Below are 19,827 nucleotides of genomic sequence, written 5' to 3'. Positions count from 1 at the left end.
GGGGGCAGGAGGTGGCAGCAGGGTCTAGCCACCCTGCCCCCCTCTGACTGGCTCCCGGCTCACCTTGGAGCACCTGGAAGGTGACGCTGAGCAGGGCAACGACAGAAGCCACCAGGATGCACTTGTTGAGGGTGAGCCCTTCCCAGAGGAGCGGCTCTTCCGCGGGGTCCAGGCTGGGGGGCTCCACCTTCCTCTGCACGGGGAGGCTCTTGGGGACTGAGGACCCCCAAGGGAAACAGTGTTACCGGGGGAGCTGGGAAGCAGCAAAGGGCTCTGAGTTGGGGGTGGGTGGGAAGGGCTTTTAACATCTTCCTGCACTGCCCACCCAGGGCATGGGCAGGGGTAGGAGCTGCCTGCCGCGCTCCCAGCAGCGGAGAGGAAGGTGTTTGCACTACAGGGATGGGGAAAAGATTGTCACGTGGGCTGAGTCCGAGGTGTTCAGGCCACCATGGCGTTAGGGCATCCTGAGGCTCGAGTGGAGAAAACCTCTGCCCATGCTCCCAGCTCTGCTGCCCCCCACCCAGGGCAGAGAGGCGGAGGAAGAGGAGGAGTGGCATTTGGCAGGTGGCTGAGAAGCCCCATCGCCATGTTGCTGAGCTCCCAGGGGACTGTGGAGAGCAGAGCTCGTTCAGTCATGCCTCCTGGGCTGGCCGGGGATGCAGGACAGGGTCTATGCCTCTGTGGCCACCTGGGGCCAGTCTGGCCATTCTGGGGCAGGGAAGGGCTTTCCTGCATGCTTACCTGGAGGCCCGGTAGTGCTGCCTTTGGCTCCCACCTTCTCTGCCCGCTTCTTCTCTGCTGCTTTCTTGTCCACGCTGAGCGGTGCTGGCTCTGGCATGCTCAGCTCAGGCTCGTCCGGATCCTGCTCAGGGATGTCAAGCCGGGTCCCTGCCTCCTCTAGCCCCTGCAGGGAGGGGGCGTAAGCATGGCTGGGGGTGTAAGAGCATCACGTGGCCCCACGGGGAAAGCAAGCAGTGTGGCTGGGTGGGGTGGGCGGCATGGTGCACATCTGGGCCCCCTCCCAGAACAAGGGATGCTCAGCATAGCTGTGGAGGGACCCAGTCCCTGTGCTTGTGCTCACACTCCTTGGGTCCCCCAGGGCTGAGCCGATGCCGCCACTGGCCTTGATCAACACTAACCGGGCTCCTCAGCAGCTCCTCGAGCATCTAGCCCAGTATCTGCATCAGCAGCCTTAAAAACATGTTGGGTTTTTTGAGGTTTTTTTTGTCTGCTAAGATGGATGGAGCCACTAGCTGGCTCTGTGCAGCACAGGCGCTGGGGTGCAGCCCCTATGGGTGGGCTGGCAGCTGCTGACCCCCAGCTTGCACTTAAGCAAGCCCACCCCAGCGCAGCCCTCGGGGCTGGATTCATCCCCAGCCCAGATGAGCACGGCTTCACGCATCCAGGAGGGCAGCAGGTCGGACCCAGGGCAGCTCACCGGCAGGGTCAGAGCACCGGGAGGAGATGGGGCACACGACATGTTGGGGGTCTGGGCTCGGTGCTGCTGGGGACTGGGGCTTTGGTGGCTGGGCTGGCTGCTGGCTTGTGTCAGTGCCACCGGATTGGTGCCACAAGGGAGAGCTGCCCACCTGCACGGATCAGTGACAGCAACAGCTGAAGGATGCGGCCCTCAGCTCCCCCAGGGTGGACGTGCTGCAACACCCCACAGAGCCCTCCTGGGCTGAATACTGCTGTGGGACAGCCCCCACCCCCAGGGACCCCCCATGCACCCCCAGTGCTGGGCTGCTGCACACTTACATGGGCTCTGCTGCTCTCCCCGTCGCTGCTCACCGGCGTGTTGGCATCTGTTAAAGACAAGCACAGTGCAGTGCATTAGGTGGCGAATTCAGGGAGGTGGGAATTGCCAGGGGCTGGGGGCACGTAGCCTTCCTGCTGCCACCCACCAGCCTGCAGAGCGGGGACATCATGGCCACGTTTCCCCCTTAGTGTGGCCGGGTCACCTGTGGAAAGAGGTTTCAGACGACAAGCAAAAAGCCCCCCGGCCATCGCGGCAGCAGCTGGCAAGGCTGGGGTGTAACAGGAGCATGTGCAGGCCTGGGGCTGCTGAGACCCAAAACGGCACCATCCCAGGTATCCTGGGGGTCTGCAGCTGAGGGGGATGGTGACTTCTCTGCCAAGGCGCATGGGGGGACAAATAGCCCAGGGTGCACACAGACACCCCGAAAATGCGGCGTTGGAGGCTGGAAGGCTGGAGGCAGCTCACGCCATAGCCTAGAGAGCCAGATGAGTTCTGGGTACTGTGGAGCAACCAGACCTCAAAGAAGACCTCAAGCCACCCCAGAGAAGTGTGAAGCTCAGGGATGACTCTCAGGGCTTTTCCCAGATGTGAAATGGGAGAGAAAATCGGAGAGTCCCCAAGGCCCTGAAGCAGTTCGATGCAATGAAAGGCTGGGGAGCATGCCGGGCTCCTCGGGCTCCCTGGGGGTTTCTTTGCCCCTGGGTCTGGGGGTTTGTTACGGGGGTGAGGATGCACCAAGGTCTCAATAGCACGTGGCCTCAGCCCTCTCAGCCCCTCTGAGCGCAGCCCTTGCACTGCTGGGATCTGGATACCACATCCTTGCAAGCCCTCACCAGAAGAAGGAATTTTTGCCCCCTTTGAGCTGGATTTAGTTTACTTTCACCCAGTGGCAGAATGAACGCTGAGAAAAAATAGCAATTCCAAGGATGACATCTAAGACATAATAGTCGAAGCAAAACAAATAAGTAAGAGGAAACCTTTTGGCCAGGGAACTGTGGTCTGAAAGGTCCTTGCATTCAAGAGGAAATAAAAAAGTCTTCGATTTTGTTTCAGTGATGGTGAGTATGGTCCTTTCTCTGCTGGGAAGTGAAGGAGCTGCTCCAGGACTCGCAGTTGGCCAGGGGGGTTCCCAACCCCAAGGAAAGCACAATGATTGAGAAATTTTCCTTAAAGCATTTTCCCCCCAAGTGCTTCTTGTGCTTTTAAGCTACACAGCTATTCATGGCTTTTTTGAGCAAAGATGAGCGCAAGGAAGATGGAGGAGAGCGCGAGCCTCTGTTCTTCTTTACCCTGGCCATGGCTGATGCCCCCACGGGGTGGCCCCTCGTTGCCCTGTGACTTCACGGTGCCACCAAGACCCATCCCTGCCATGCTGTGCCCTCTCCTGTGGGGCCTCAAGCACCACGGCAGCAGTGCTGGCATGGCCACAGCCACAGCCGGCACCTCCTGGCTGCCGGCTCACGGAGAGGACAAGGTACCTTTTCTCCTGTCCTTCCTCGGCTGCCTCTGAGTGCTCCCCGCCCACCCGGGCAGCTCGTCGGTGGCCTCGGGGGATCCCAAGTCTTTCTCCGATGCCTCACAGGGACCTGCCGCCATGTCTCTTCGAGGGACTCTCACTAAACCAAGAGGGATAAAAAAAAGCGCCGGGCGGTTGGCAGGCAGCAGCACCGGTGCTGGGTGGCAGTGTCCTGCAGCACACGGCCATCCCACCACATCCTCGCTGTGGTCCCCAGTCCTCGGCTGAGCTCAGCTCCCCATCGTGGGGTGCTGGGCTGTTCCCACACCTCCATCCCTTGGGGGTCACCTGGACGGAGGAGCCCAAACTGCCTCCAGCCCCTGGGAGCACTGCCAGGCTTTGCCAGGCTGGCTGCAGGGCTCTGCGACAGCCACACCGCGACCAGGCAGGCAGCCATCCTCCCAGTGCCAAGCGCCCCAGGGCGTTGATTCGGTCCCAGAGCTGACCAGCTCTGGGTCTGGGTCTGCTCCCCTCAAGATGGGAGATGGGGGTCTGTGCCACAGCAAGAGGCAGATGCATTTCAGGGCTCTACAGCCCATGCGGGACCCTCATTCCCAGCCAGGATGGGTTGTGTCACCTGCAGAACGGGCTTCCTGGGGCCCGTTCCCATCAGACCAGCTCAGGCACCGACGTACCAAGCACACAGCCACTGTCCAGGCCAAGCAGGGCAGGGATGGCCACCGATGCCAGGGACATTTTGCCTGCAGCAGGGCTGGTAACCCACAGCCCCAAGCTCCAGCTCTTAATTCACACCGTCTCTGGCACAGGAGAGCTCCCGTACAACCACTTGACCCATCCATCCCCTCCCTGGCATTGCCTGTGCTCCCTCAGATGCATGCTCCACACACTAGATCCTCTCTTAAACACGCAAAATTGCAGACACCCAACAAATAAACGGTTCTGCTGTGCTGCCGCTGGGATTTTTCCTGCACAAGCTCCTGAGATCGCCTCTACCGCTGACTCACATCGAAGAAACTTCCAAAAATAGTCCCCTTGCCTGCCCGGCTCTCCCTGTGCATGCTCGCATGGCAGCGCTGGGACAGGCCCCGTGGCCCCTGATCCAGGGCTGCCCAGCAGCGAGCTGAGTGCTGCCTCAGGGGCTGTGCCCGTGGGCTGCCCCGCATCCAGCTGAAAGGGTTAAAAGCCACAGAAAGTCATACCTGGGGCTCGACCACCGCTGCCTTGCCTCCAGCCCCCCAGCTGGCTCCAGCTCTCCGGGGTAATATACAGCAACAGCTGCCGAACCGTGCCGGAGCAAAATAGCACCCAATCACCAGGGGCCAGAGCACCCGTGCTCCAGCCCCAGAAAAGGCAGTTTAGCCCCAGGCACCGAAAGCAGGGGCTGCCCTAGCAGGGCGGGCACAAGGGGATGCAGCTATGGACACGGCTTGTCCCTCTGAGATCCCCCCCGCCCCATGAGCACAAAGTGGGGAGAAGGGGACGTTTGGTCCCCAAGTTGGGGTCTGTGACCTAGCTGGGGGATGGACACGAAGGCCAGGGATGCAGAGGGGCTGAGCAAGCATGCTTAAGAAGGTGATGCAGGGCTGAGGAGGAGCAATCCCGCAGGACCATCAGTGCTTAAACAACCCCAGTGAAAACCATTTTTTGCCAGTGTTTAGAGTAGATCCTTTGCCCTCCGAGCCCTTTGATTTCCCCATGGTACCTGCTCCTGCAGCCAGGTCCCCAGGAGCGCTGCCACAGCCACATCTTGGGGAGGCGTGGAGGGATGTGGTCCTCACTGCAGCTTTCTGCTCACAGGAGGTAGCCAGGAGATGAAGCATCTCTCATTTGGGGAGCTGAAAATGAGCACTGGGCTCTGGACCTGCCTGTGCAAGGTTATCCAGAGCGCCCAGCTCAGCATGGGCAGGTACAGCCTCGAGCAGAAGCGCCTGTCCCAGGGGACGTGCTGCAGCTGTGGCTGGTACCAGCCCAGCACATCTTGGAGGCATCCTGCTTTGAGGACATCTCTCTTACAGAGAGCCACTTCTGAAAGGCTTCAAGTTTAACAAAAGAACCCTGAAACTGTGCCGCTTCGTGTCTGACATTTTTCTTTAGCAGAGGTCTGAAAGGTCTCTGACTGCAACATCTAAAGGAAGAATAAACTGGGCACTGGCAGCCCGGAGGGGACTCAGCCTTTCATCCAGGGCTCCGGACACCCAGCAAGTCTGGGTCGTGGGCCTGCTTTAGGGCTATCCAGCAAATGAACTCAGGAACAGTCGTCTGCTTTCCAGGGCAGGGATTTCCCCTCTTTGGCAGAGACAGGACTGAGCATGCCGCAAACCCTGCTGTGGTATAAATAAAGTGCTGCAGAAGCTGAATGCAGATGGAGGAAGGGATGGAGCTGTAAACACAGCCCCCCCAGCACGCCACGGCTGCGGGCACACAGGCCAAGGGTAGTTTTCTCAGTTTTAGTCCCGCTCCAGTAAGGTCAGAGCTGTTAACTGGCAAGGCACGTTTACTTTATAGGGACGTAATGAAAGCAGAGAATCATAAATAGGTCGAATAAAAATCTCTTCTTCTCCCAGTTAATCATGTTTCCCATGGTGCTTTCAGGTTCGCAAGCTTGCTCCTGCCTCCCGTGGGCGAGCTGGTCCTCCCAGGAAAGAACCAGAGGCTGAACAGGCAACGTCTGCACACACAGAGCTCAGGCAAAACTCCCATTTTGTCCCTCCTCACCCTTTCCAGGACCTTTCAACACCCAATTCCTGCTCTGTGGAGGGACCATGAGCATTTTTGCCTCTACATGTTTAGCTCTGAGCAGTTCTCCACCGAGCTGCAAAGCCTCCATCTCCATCAGACAATTTATCCCAGGCAGATGGAGGAAAGAGATTCCCAGAGGCAAATTCTTTCCTAATCATTTGAACCCCTCAAATCCTGGCTTCTCCCTTGCCCTGAGACTGATAAAAGCGTCTCTGGGATGGGGTTAGCTCGGGGGAGGGGGGTAAACACAATCTGGCTGTGAGACCAGGCAGAGAGAAAGCCACTGGAGGAAGAGCTCAGGAGGCCAGTCAAGCCGCGTGATGGACACGGGCCTGGCTGCACACAGGCTGTGCTCCATGCCTGGGCTAAATATTGACTCCCTGGCTTTGGCTTGACAACACAAATCTGTCTTCTCTGACTTCCCAGGCTGTCAGCTTGCCTCAGATTCACATGGGTGCGTCTCCGTCCGCAGTGTGCCGGCTGCCCCCAAGGCTCTGCCGTGGCTTCATGGTTTGTGATCCAGATGGACTGAGTTGTGCTGCAGCATCCCCTTGCTTCTATGGCAACGCTCATTTATCCTCCCACCAGGACATAATCTTCTTTCTCCCCATCTTTAATAACTTGCAGTTAAAAGGCAATCATAAAGACATAAAATTAGTCACTGATTATTTTCGGCACTGGTTAGTTCTGGGGATGTATTTTGCTTTTCTCTGTGCAATTCCCCCTCTCCCCAGAGCCCCTACTGCTATGGCAGCCCTGGCCAGACTTCATCTGCTCCTGCCACAAGTACGAGGGGAGGCAGATGCTCGAGCTGGGGGTGCAGGTGGGTTTCCTGCTGCCTCAGCTCTTGGCCCAAACCCGCTGGCTCACTGGGCTGGCTGCAGTTCTTTCCTCCAGATTTCATCCCTGGATCCATCAGACCCACCCAACTGGGTTCCCAAGGCCTGGGAATCAAAACCCTTCCAGCCCCTGAAGTATTTATCCACCAACCCTCATGCAGGCAGGGCTGGGCTCTTGACCTGATTTTAAAGACAGGAATTTGGATGTTGTCTGCTAAGCCCAAGTCCGCTGGGCAAAGCAGAGCTCTGAAGGCTGGTCCCTGCTCCAGCTGGACCATCACCTCCACACTGGCACTGTCCCTTTGCGCAGGTGCGGGTGGCAGTGGGTGCTGGCTGATCTGGGGCTACACAGGTGAGTGCCGTCCTGCTGCCGGCTGAGCGGCAATGCGCTGCCTAGCAGCTGTCAGCACCAAATACCTGCCGGAGATGAACATGGCACTCAGGCCAGGCATTGCACGGGCTTGTTGTAGGTGCCTCGTGTCTTGGAGCCCTCCACCCTTCCCTCAGATGTGGTTGGACACTGCCACCGGGCTGAGATGTGATCGGAGTGGGGAGCAGAGCTGGCGGCTGGAAAAGAGGATCACGGAAACAGGATTTCTCAGGGAAATCAGGTGAAAAAGCATCCTGATTCCTTGCACGATCAGAAACCTAAAGGCATCGGTGTCCCCATAGCAACCTGGCCACGTCCCAGCACTGACAACAATATTCTGCTGACCCAAAGTTCCTCTTTCAGTTGGATCCAGCATACATCAGCTCTTCCCATCCTCCACAGTTGTGCAATGTCTGTGTGCTGAAACACAGCTGCTGCCTCCTTACCCCGAGGTAGCAACACATCAGCGTCAGCCGGGGAGATTATTTTTCTGCATGATTGCAAGAACCACAGACCTTTACGAGTGCTGGCGTTATTATGAAGCTCTCAGGAAGTTACAGGAAGCGAAGAGATGTCTTCTTTCTGCCAGCTGTGCTTCTCCTGTCAAATCACGATCTGTCACCACGGGAGATTTTAGATACGTTGAGCTGAGCCATCTCCTTGCGGAGGTGCAGCTAATTGAAAGCCCGGAGCATTCTGGAAGCTGGATGTTCCTGTGGCTTCACGCCACCAGGCACTGCAGTGGGGGTGGGTAACACTGCCCGTGTTGGAGGGAGCCAGCAAGAGAGACGGAGCATCCTCTGCACGAGCCGATACCCAGAGCTGATACCTGCACAGGCTCCGCTGCCCTGGTGCAATGCCCTGGCTGGCTGCTTGCAGGTCCCAGCCCTGCTTGTTCAGCTCGTAGAAAGCATCTGATAGCAGAGAACTGCTGCGAGAGCTCAGGCCTGGGCCCTTCCTCACAGCCTCAGCGGTTTGGTTAGCCAGGAGAACATAGCCAAGGGTATCTTCTGCCCCCTCTCCTGGGGCGAGGGTTTGACAGGGTCTGGAACTGGAGAGGGAGAAGGGAGCACTGCAGGACAGGTACTGTCTCAGCCAGCCCTTGGTTTAACAAATCACAGCTTGCAGCATCTTTCAGGACCTTCTTCTTACCCTGAGCTTTTAGCCATGGGTGAGCCTGGTGGGATGGCAAGCCAGGAACACTGTCAGTCTTTGTTTAAAGGCAAGGGGACATCCTGCCTATGGACCAGGCTGGGAGGACACACCACCATGGGGTCTTCAGGAGCCTGATGCTACAGACCAAGCACCAGCTGAACACATCCGTCTGGGCAAGGACAGCAAAGGTGATCACATCTGTCAGGGAAACACTCTCCCATGTCACCTTTGGCTTTGCAGCCCTGAGCTAGAGCTCGCCAGCCGTCCGTCCAGGTACAGCGCAGTGGTCGTGCTGGACCCACCTGGCAGCAGCATCCCGATTGCATTCAAGGTCCGGGTTGTCTCATCATTGTTCAGAGCGATGGAGGAATTGTGCTGGGGACAGGCCTCAGCTTGGCAGAGCTAAGCAGGACAAGGAGTAGCCATGATCCTGCCCTCAGGTCCTGGGTCCAGTTACATGCAGGTTACCATGGTCCAGTTACAGACCTCAGTCCCATGACTGGCTGGAGCTTGGGCCACTCAGCACCATGACAAGAGATCAGGCTGGTAGGGGCAGAAACCACCACATCGAATGCATTCATAACTGGTCAAGAGCTGTGCGGATTTGCTCTAAAATGAAATGAGCTCGTCAGGTCTCTGCGAAGGGCAGAAGAGGCAACAGAGGGGGTGCAGGAAGCCCCTTTGCCCCACACCTCCTCCTTCACCGTGACATCAGTGTCTGAGCAGGGATGAGCACAGCGCAGGGATGTGCCGTGGGCAGCGATCCCACCCGGAGGGAAGGCTCCTGGCCCCACCGCTCAGCGCAGCAGCCAGGATTGCGCACGGGTGAGTAACACCCGTAACCCACCATGCTGCTGGCAGCCAGCAGAGAACACCGCAGTGCTGCCGGAGGGAGCGCCTTTCCCCAGGCTCACCCCATCCCCTTGCTAAAAGCTGTTGGAAGCATTGATCCCTCAGCGCTATAAGATCTATAGGTATTCAGAGCAGCTCTACATTAAAGCCAATCTGATCACACTCTAATCCACGTGTGACCTAAATACTCCGACTTACAAATCTCAGAGGTTTTCGCTCCCTTTGCCTGGCAGAAGGAGCAGCATTCAGGTCAGCGGGAACAGAAGATGCTGGATCCCATTAAATGCTACTTTTAGTCTCGGCTGCTTTCAGTAATTGTTCCATGATCCGTTTTCTCACAGCCCAGCGCCGCTTAGGGCTAATCATTATTCTCTTTGAAGATTTACAGCTGTTCGTACCTCCGAGGAGAATACAAGCATGCAATTGTGTTTGAACACGACATTTCAAACGAACTGTCCTTGGAAGTGCCAATTGGGAATGGGGAAAGTGGCCGTGATGTTTGTCCCTTGAAGGGCCACTGCTGGGGGCTGTGGCTCTATCAGTCTGAAATAGCCACGTCAGGGGAGAGTGAGGCACAAATTGATTAAGGGGAAAGCGAAGCTTTGGGTAAGGGGTGCTGGCACAGCCTGGGAATAATATCCCAGCTATCACAAATCTTCCCTTTTTGACTTTCCTGTGGGAGGGCAGCAGCCAGTTTGTTAGTGCCTCTATCCCATGAGGTCTGGCCCCGCCACGCTGGCACCACGGGGGCTGCAGATGCTGACCCGTTCCTCCCTTTCCAAATCACAGCCAGCGAAGGAGCCGCTTCCCTCTGCTCCAGGCAGGTGCCCTGCAAACAACACAAGGCATCGGGAGCGACAGGTCTCTGCTGCCAGAGCTGCCTTGTGCGAGGGGCTGTTCTCTGCTCCTCACAGCAGCCAGGCTCTCTGGGATGATGGCATCCCTCCGGAGAGCAAGTCCTGCTGGTTTTAGCACCTTTCCCAGGGCTCCAGGTTGCCCTGACACCATTAATAACACTGCAAAGCCCCAGTGGGACTGCGCAGCCATTTCAAAAGCAATCAGGCTGTTTCTAGAGAAACACCTTTTTGTCCCTCTGCCATGGCCGGGGGGATGCTCACAGCCCCGCTGGGCTGCGGGATGGCAGGGAGGGTGCTCAGCCCCAGCACCCTCGCACCAGCTCTGCGACGTGGCAGGGGAGGAGGTGCCCCACGAAGACTTCAGGTCTTTAGGGTTAGGAGGGTCATAAAAGTACAAAGCCCACCTCAAAGTACAGCAGAAAGTGCTGCAGCGACAGCAAAAATAGCAGGAATTTCTGAACCCATCCCAGACCCTCAGCTGGGGTTCCCCAGTTTCCCAGTGCCTCCCCCTCCCCGGTTCCCCATTTCTCTCTTTGTTATCAGACAAGAAATTCCCAAATTAAAATTCAGCAGACTTCAGAAACCAAAGGCAAAAGTTTTGTACATCTCCTCCCTGTCTCACACCATGTATTTCTTGGTTTCCTTGTGACAGTAGAGGAAGGCTGGAGAGGTTTGGGTTCTGCTTTCTTAACAAAAATCCCGCTCTTGACAGGACCAGGACTGTCTGCTCTGGTGCTGCTTGCCCCTGTAAGGCACTTGCTGGGATCATCATGGATGTGTTTTGTCATCTCTCTGAGGTTTGGAAACTTTGATGATGACTTTCCTTCTGCATAATTTTAGCTGCTTTTCAAACTACTCAATTATAAGCGGCACAGAAGAAGCTGGGACCTGGGGAAAAGGTTTCTGAGTGAAGCTCCCTCCTGCTCCAGCTCTCCCTCTCCCTACTTGGATAAAGTAATGCCAAATGACATATATTATGTAGTAGTAACAAGCAAGAACCCAACCATTTAGGCCTTAAAATAGCAGCAAACTCCCTTTCCCAAAACACATTGTTAATTATTCAGTTTTCTCTCCTTTATACCCACCATCCTTAACACCATCCTGCAGACCCGGTTTTGACCAGCACAGGCAATTCCACTGCAACAAGGCAAATATATAATTATTTGCATCTGCCCTGCTTGCAGTTCCTGTAGGAGCTGTAGGGCTCTCTGCTCCCATCCTCCTGGGCTAAATTTGAAGACATCAAAGCTCATGATCTTTAATGTTTTCTAGTCCTTTCCCAAAATGACCCTGCTAGTCATGCGTTCCTAAACTATGTCCTGCTCAAACAGCACACAACCAGATTTGTATTTCAAATAAGGCTTGAGACTCCCCACAGCCATGACCAAACTACAAGAAACCCGTGGCTGTGGCTGGCTGAAGCAAAGGACAGGCGGATGGAGACAGACAGAGAACAGAGCATCCCCCCTTGCCCTCAAGCTGGCTTCTGCTGACCCCACGCCACCAGGCACCCGGAGCCCGTGAAGCTAGCACCCTGCTCTGCCACACTGGAGCCAGCGTGCTTTTGGCTGGAGCTGATGGTCAGCAGCCAAGCAATTAAATTTCCCCTCCACCCCGCAGCACAAACACAAAAGCCTTCCCGGAGCGTCGCTTCGCTTTCAGCACCCGTGGCCGGGAGCTTGCGCAGAGCCCATCCGTGCGGCACTAAGGGGAGAGATGTCGCTGGACTTCATGCTCATGGGTCACTGTTAATACCCACAGCCTGCAAGGGCTTTGCTGAATTGCAAACACTTTGCTCGAGACATTGGGTTCCAGGCCAGGAGGAGTGCTGCCGGTGTAAATCCAAGGCAGCTTCTCTGAATCCTTGGGGTTATGCTGGATTTACAAGAAAATTACAGAGCTCTGGTTCTCTGGCATCAAAAAGGCCTGTCTTTAGGACTGATGTTTGTTCACAGCTCCCTGCCATCACTAGAAGAAAGCAAATGTCCTGGAAAAGCCAGGCTGCAATCACAACTTGCCATAATTAATATAAGCTTAGGTGGAATTTTTTAATGAAGGACAGAGCTGAAGACTCAAGAATGAACCTTGACTGAAAGTGGGCTCCTGGAACGGAGCAAACTCCTGCCCACCTGGCCGGGGGAAGGTCTTTAAGGGGACTCAGACAAGTACCTCCAGCTGGGTGGATTCATTCAGTCTGGAGCTCTGCCCTGGTTTTTATGCTGTTTTCTCACCAACACCACATGGTGATGTCAGTACTGAGGCTTGTTCTGACTACTGACCCTTCTCTTTTCTCTCCTGAAGAAACCAAACCACCTCACTCTCACAGTCCAGTTTCAGTAGCCTGTGCCGTATTTTGGGGCAGGACATAGCCCTCCATGATCATACCTTGGATCACAGCAGCAGAGTCTGGCACAGACTGAATTAGTTCCCATGATCGTCTACGACACCAGTCTGGTATTTCTTGGCAAAAAGGCACAAAGTAATGAAATGCGCCCCAGGACTGGGCAGGTAGATGCAGAGACACGCACGGGAAATGGCAGCGTGCTGATGTTTGCTTGCATGCGCAGCCAGCGAGCACCTGAGGCAGGAGCCTGCAGGGTCTGGTAGTAACAGTTATTTAAAGTGATGATGGAATTATTATAAAATGGCAACACTAGCGCATGAGTGGGCAGAAGAGCAGGAGATGAGCTGCTCCACAGCTTTTTCCCAGCAGCAAGGTGCTCAGCATCCCCCACCAGCCAGGCTCTGCTCCCCAGCTGTACCCTTCCACCTCTTGTCTAGGGACTCCTCAAAGGACCACTCGTACATCCCAACGAAAGGACCACCTGTAGGCTCCATCCTGGGAAGAAAACCCAGGCACAGCAGCTGGAAGGGCAGGAATTGCCTTGTCCTTTCCCAGCTCTGGGGCAGGCATTTGACTTTGAAGCGTGGCTGCCCTCGAGTGGTGTCTCAGGGGCACGAGTGAAGCTCATTGCACGCTTGCAACACAGCCCCAAGACAAACGTTTAAACACGACTACCCATAGTTTCATCAGTTCCCAACCCTCCTCCTCGCCACACATGCGCCCAGCCTACTTCATGCTGGGAGGTACGAAAGCAAAGCCAGCTGAGTCCTTTTGCTATTTTTTTTCTTTCATTCCAGTGAAATGCAAACAACACCCTGAAAGAATTTCCTCCTCAAGCCCCAAGTTAGGCCCCAAATTAGCCACTCAGAACCACAAGGGTTTTCTTTCCGTAGGAAATGCTGCAGGCATCTCAGGCACCAGCAGCACAGCACGTTTGCCAGGCTGAGGCCTCTGCATCTCAGGAAGGAGCCAGGTCTCACCAGCACAGCACGGTCTCCAAGCCGGCCTCAGGTGTCTGCAGTGATGCAGCTGATTTCGTATTCTAGCCATCCAGGGATTTTAACAGCAAAAGCAAGAAGAGCACAAGACACCTCTCCTTCAACTACCTCTGTCCTTTCAGGGATGCGAGCCCTCTCCATCCCCATCAGCCTCTTGCAGGGTTGGATGGATCCTCCACACCACGACAGCCAACAGTCTAACAACCCGCTGGCTATGTCCCACTCTACATAACGCAAGGAGGGTGCTATAGAAATGTTGGGGGGTTGGGGGGGGGTGCAGGGAAGAGGCAGCTCCCCTGCTTTCATGCCCACAGAAGCTGTCCCCAGATGGGGGACCAGCCACCCCCAATTTGCTCTATGGTCACCACTGGGCTCTTCTGTCCTACAGTGACAAGGACCAGAGACAGAACCTGTGGTGGCCCAGCAGGTGATGAGCAAGAGAATGAGGAAGAAGCCCAGAGAAACTAATTAGCCCGCGCTAAATCCCATTTGGAGTGTTTTGCTCTTGTACTCAGAGGTGAATGATCTCATCAGAGAAGCATCAAAGGCAGCAAACCATTTCTGCAGGTGAATGAACAACAGAGCCAGGCTGAGAACTGCGGGACAAGCCGAGACAGGTCACAGCGCAAGGCAGAGCCGGGGTTTGGCTGCAGGGAGGTTTGAAGCTCTGGGCCGCCTCGTGGGAATTTCTTTTAACGTCAGGCTGGGGAGGAGCGTTGGTGAGTAATTGCTCCATGGCAGGTCCAAGAAGTGAATAATTTTCCAAGAATAAAGGTTAAAAGCCTAGAGACTCCAATGAAAAGGGCTCTATAAATAGGACTAAGTAGGCAGAGCAGTGGGAATAACGGGCAAAAAACCTCATGTGTAAAAGGGATGGAAATGATCTGATGCTCACGTCGGGATTGGACATGCAGTGGTCTCTGCCAAGCAGATGTTTTACATAAGCTAACATTGCAAAGAGATTTGGCTTTTGTTTTGTTGTTGTTGTTTGGGGTTTTTTTTCCTATTAAAAACAACTTTCAGACACTCCTCTAAGAGCACAGCCTGTGGCACCTTGTGCTCAATGAGAGCAGTGAGCTGTCTAAAACCATCCTACCCTAGCGGTCAGGTAGGTAGGACCTGACTTGTCTCCAAACTGGAGAGACATGGATTTGATGGATGGATCACTTGGCTGTTAAGGAATTGGCTGGATGGTTGCACTCAAAGAGTTGTGGTCAGTGGCTGGATGTCCAAGTGGAGACCAGTGACGAGTGGCGTTCCTCAGGGGCTAGTGCTGGGACCGGCGCTGTTTAACATCTCTGTTGGCAACATGGACAGCGGGATCAAGTCCACCATCAGCAAGTTTGCCAACAACACCAAGCTGTGTGGTGTGGTTGACACGCCAGAGGGAAGGGATGCCATCCAGAGGGACCTTGACAGGCTTGAGAAGTGGGCCCACGCAAACCTCATGAAGTTCAACAAGGCCAAGTACAAGGTCCTGAACATGGTTGGGGCAATCCCAAGCACAAATACAGGCTGGGCTGAGGATGAATTGAGAGCAGCCCTGCGGAGAAGAACCTGGTTGATGAGAAGCTGGCAACATGTGGTTGCAGCCCAGAAAGCCAGCTGTATCCCAGGCTGCATCAAAAGCAGCGCGGCCAGCAGGTCAAGGGAGGGGATTCTCTCCCTCTACTCAGCTCTCATGTGACTCTACCTGTAGTATTGCAACCAGCTCTGAGGACCCTGACATAAGAAGGACATGGACCTGTTGGAACGAGTCCAGAGGAGGCCACGAAGATGGTCAGAGGGCTGGAGCACCTCTCCCATGGAGACAGGCTGAGAGAGTTGGGGTTGTTCAGCCTGGAGAAGAGAAGGCTCCGGGGAGACCTTAAAGCAGTTTCCAGTACCTAAAGGGGCTGACAAGAAAGCTGGGGAGGGGCTTTTTACAAGGGCAGGTAGTGGTAAAACAAGGGGTGACGGCTTTAAGCTGGAAGAGGGTAGATTTAGATGAGATATTAGGAAGAAATTCTCTACTGTGCGGGTGGCGAGGTGCTGGCAGAGGCTGCCCAGAGCAGCTGTGGATGCCCCATCCCTGGCAGTGTTCAAAGGCAGGTTGGACGGGGCTCGGAGCAACCCGTGCTGGTGGGAGGTGTCCCTGCCCATGGGTTGGAACAAGATGATCTTTAAGGTCCCTTCCAACCCAAACCGTTCTGTGATTCTATGACTTGTCTCTGGACCAGAGCATTATGCTGGTGTGTGGGACAAGGCACCAGGACAGCAGCTGAAATTTGGTGTTGCTCAAACCATCACATGGGATGACTTCTGCTGTGCCCAGAGGAACCGGAGGAGCTTTCCTACCGATTTCTGTCCTTTGCCCGCCATCCGCCCCTCACGCCCCTGGGTAGGGACAAGCAGGGTGCCCTAGCTGGGGTGCAGGCTCACGAGCCGACACGGGCCCCGTAGGGCAGAGCTCTGCCTGCCCGTGCACAGACGTTGGGACCTGCCTCTCCCTCTTCCACTCAAAAAGGAAAACCATCCAGCCCTGGGACATTTATCCTTCTTTCTCTTTATCTGTCGCTGCTCAGTGCTTTCTACAGTTATTAGAAAGAGGTGTGGGGTGCCAGACAGCAGGACCACGTACACTTTGGTTATTTAAAGAGCCATAACCCATCTGCAATAACAGGCTGCAAATGAGCTAAGGCTGCTCAGAGATCTTCGAGTCACTGTGGATTAACTGTGCAAATGTCAGCTCAGGGCCTATGACAGTAAAAAGGCATCCTAGGGAATTACTGCACGTGGTGCAGAGATGATGCTAGAAAAATCCATCCTGTGTTTTCAGGATTCCCCTGTGCACCTACATCTTGACTGCTTCTAGCAGCTCTGGTCACCCCTGAGATGACACAGATAAGCAAGAAAAAGGGCTGGGTGTGGGAGCAAACGGTGCACACAGCAGAGCTTCCACGTGAGGAAAGGCTAAAGAGAGGAAAATGTCAGCTTGGAAGAGCAACAAAACCCTGAGAGAGCTCCAGCGAGGGAGCAGTTACTCTCCAATTCACAAAGCACAAAAACTGGGCTCCCAGATGCAATTAGCAAGCGACAGGTTGAAAACCAGCAAAGGTCTCCTGCACAGACGTGTAAGGCAGTCATGGATCTCATTGCCATGGGACAGCAGGAGCCAAGTGAAGACATACTTTGGAAAAGGGTTTAAAAACCTGCCTGGAGGAAGGGTCCACGTTATTAGACTCGAGAGCCCAAGTTGAGCAAGGTGGCTGGCCAGCCGCAGCGCCACACGCCTGCTCAGCTGGGCTGTGCTCGCTGCCTTGCAGTCACAGGGTAGATGCAAATCCAGCGAAGTCAGATGATTTACAGGAGCTTTGCAATTGTGTCCAAGGTTAGAAGCCAGGCCCAGATCTGCACATCAAAACAGATTTCCCATAAATTACTCTGTTAAGCCTTTTCATAAAAGCCTTAATCCAGCATGAGGATTCGTGAGGAACCTGTAATGTTTAATTAAAGGGAAGAAACTGATCCTGCTGTGAAAAACTTCCAGATCCCATGCCAAGCTCATCACTGACTTAATTTACGGGACATAAACAGGCCAGAAAATGGCATAACCAGTAAAGTTGTGTAACTTCTGCCAAATTGGGATACAACGGCTGTGTGAAGGGAGGGTGATTTACAAACTAATTGAGAAGGCGGCGGAGGTGTAGCAAGAAAACAGTGAATAAACTCCTGGGCAGCGCAGGACGGGAGGATCTAACCTATACCCTGTTCCAGCTGCTCGTTTTGCTACTGCCCCGGTTTCTGTCTCCTGGCACGAAGGTTGCTGGTCTTACACAGCCATGAAATTCTCTGTTGGCTTAAATTACACATGTCCTTCAGTCTTCTAACCCTAGATGTCAAACCGTCAAGGCTGCCATGTCAGTGACATGGGCATAACTTCTGGTCTAACTCCAGTGAAACTGATAGAATTACTTTGGATTTACACCAGTACCACCCGCCTGCACCCCACCCACTGCCAGGGAACGTTTCTCCAGTTTCCCTGGAGCTCCAGCTTTCTTGCCCTGTGCATGCCTCTCGGTGTAACCATGCCCACGGCGGGATGCAACGTGTGCCCAAAAAGGGATTCTCAGTATTATTCATACGGAAAAAATGCTGTGGGATTGCTTCCCTTCACGTAACTAACTGGTCCCATGACCTCAGTTTCATGGTTCTGTATTTCTGAGTGAAATAATTTCCAATACCAAGAAGGGAGAGGCTGCTGGGTTTGTGGGGAAGGCAGCGGGGAGGCTGCAGTGAGCAATTGCTTGCAGAAGAGCCTGACTTAGGAGCCACACCTAAGATGAGCTTGGCTCCAGCCCTGCCTCCCTGCATCATCTTTCCGGTGTCTTTTTAGCAACCATGAGCAAGCCACTGCATCGGGACCCTGAGCAATACCTAAGAGCCACAGAAACCTGCTGCTGGAGACGCCTTTGATGGGGTGTCCACCAGGCCCTAAATAGAGCAGCTCTCCACTTATGTGGAAGAGGGAGGTGAAGAATTCAAAACCAAGAAGGGAGAGGAGGTCAGCGCAGAGCTACTAGAGTTCAGCTGCAGTTTCACAAATGCTTTAAATATTGCTCCCTGCTGTCCTGTCCAGGCCTGGGCAGTGCAGAGAAAGCTGAAAGATCAAGGTCTTGGTGGGGGGGAAAAAAGTGAACAAATAGAGGGGAACGACAGGAGCAGCTCCCTGACTGTACAAGGAGATGCCTCCAGCTCCCTCCCTTCTCTTGGTTGCTGTAGGAATCAGGATTTTGCAACAAACCTGAATTCGAATACTAGAGAGTGAAAGGAACTGCAATGGCAATCAGGTGGCTCATGTCACATCCCTGAAGCATCCCACAGGCAGCCCCAGGCGGCTAAATACCTAGGATGAGAACCAGCCTGCCTCCTGCCCCATCCCCACCTTGGGAAGAAGGCTCTCACCACATTTCAGAGACACACCAGGTGCACAAGAGGGATTTCAAAGCAGAAGAAAACAAATTGAAAAGGCAAAAATATATGCAAAAAAGCCCAACCCAAGGCTCTTGGGTGCAAAAAGTGTTGCAGGTGCCAGGAATACCTATGCAAAGGGAATGTATGAAGATAAGCACCAGCTCACACTGCAGGTGAGAGATCAGCCTGTCAGGGCAGCACATTGCATCAGCAGGATGGGGCTGAAGTACACAGACTGGAGAAAATCATGCAGGAGGGTCTGGGGCAGAGCCACCGGCTGGTGGAGGCTGAGCACTGAGGCTGGAGCTGCTGTGGGCTCTGACCGGGGACAATCCCACCACCTCGCAGTGTTGCAGCTTCCCTTTCTGTAAATAGAGGGAATAATATTTGCTGTTCTCCCCACATCACAGAAAGGTAAAGAAATTCACTAAGATGGATTGTAGAAGATCCTAGGTGAGTTTACTAAAGTACTTTGCATTTTTTTCGCAAAGTTTAACCCCAAATCCACCAGCCCCAACCGTACAACAGTATCTTCCAGAGCTTTGTTCAGTTCAGCTTCCAGCATCCAAACAACAGCTTTTTCTCCTTCTCATCTTAAGATACTATCCACTGCTTGCCACATCCCACAAGCAGAAATCATCCTCAACACCCAGCCTATAATTTCCATTTATTTAGCTTAATCCCTTTCACAATACATCATTCATGCCACTGCCTTCCTCCTTTGGGCGCTCATCACTTGTGATGGGCTACAGCTGTGATTGCTCAGCTGACCTGCAACATGTGCTCCCATCTTTGCTGGTTTTTGGGGATAAATCCAGGGCCAGTGTCTCACAGCTCTGGGGATAGGGCAGGGGAAATGCAGAGTGGTGAGGGAAGGCATGGTTTGCACAGGGAATTAAAAAAAGTCAGCCTTGATTGCTAATGAATACCTTGTGGCCATGTATCACTGGGATTTTCCTTTCCTTACACCTGAGAACATTGTCATCAGGACCACAAAGGAAACGTAATGAGAGCAAGAGCAGGAGATAAAGAGGAAAGCTGGGCAGCACAGGGAGTGGAGGAAGGGGGGAAATACAACAGAGGGAAGGAAAAGAATCAAGGTCATGGGTGAGCAAACAAGCCAGAAATTCAGGTAAACCAGGCAGAGTCTGAAAATGGAACACCATGGCAAAGCAAATCCAGGGGGAAGAGGCAGGAGGAGGGTGCCTGGTCAGCCCCGAAGGATGAGAGCTGTGGAGGGGATGGATGGATGGATGGACCCACAGAGCTCCTGGGGCAGGTTTGCAAGATGGTGACTGGCAGCCCCAGCCCATCACCCCAGGCCCAAGTGTGTGCCCCCTGTCCTGCCCACTCCCCTACCCACTGCTCTGTCCAGGGAAGCTCACAGGGGAACTGGTGCCTGGTGGGTGCCCAGGACTGGCAGTGATGGACCATAGCCCCTGTGGGCCGTGGGACCAGCACCCTCCACCGCAGCCCTGCTGTGG

General features: G+C 54.4%; 1 protein-coding gene across 8 annotated transcripts in view; it reads right to left on the bottom strand.

The window, feature by feature from the left end:
- LOC106112709 (submandibular gland secretory Glx-rich protein CA-like) overlaps positions 1–19,827 on the bottom strand; it is a 34,521-nt gene that overhangs the window by 2,225 nt on the left and 12,469 nt on the right. For 4 of the 8 annotated variants that reach the window (XM_027791595.2, XM_027791598.2, XM_055804723.1 and 1 more), the window contains 3 exons: positions 1,759–1,805; positions 742–904; positions 64–216 (listed from right to left, as the gene is read on the bottom strand). In XM_027791595.2, the coding sequence (XP_027647396.1) occupies positions 64–216; positions 742–838 (250 nt within the window). In that variant the 5' untranslated portion in view covers positions 839–904; positions 1,759–1,805. Of the gene's footprint in view, positions 1–63; positions 217–741; positions 930–1,758; positions 1,806–19,827 lie in introns of all 8 variants that reach the window. The other 4 variants (XM_027791599.2, XM_055804721.1, XM_027791600.2 and 1 more) reach the window with 2 other exon arrangements.

Source organism: Falco peregrinus, chromosome 5, assembly GCF_023634155.1.
Source record: "Falco peregrinus isolate bFalPer1 chromosome 5, bFalPer1.pri, whole genome shotgun sequence".
Classification (NCBI taxonomy): Eukaryota; Metazoa; Chordata; class Aves; order Falconiformes; family Falconidae; genus Falco; species Falco peregrinus.
Note: the sequence above shows the minus strand (reverse complement) of the source record. Positions and strands in the feature narration are given on the sequence as shown.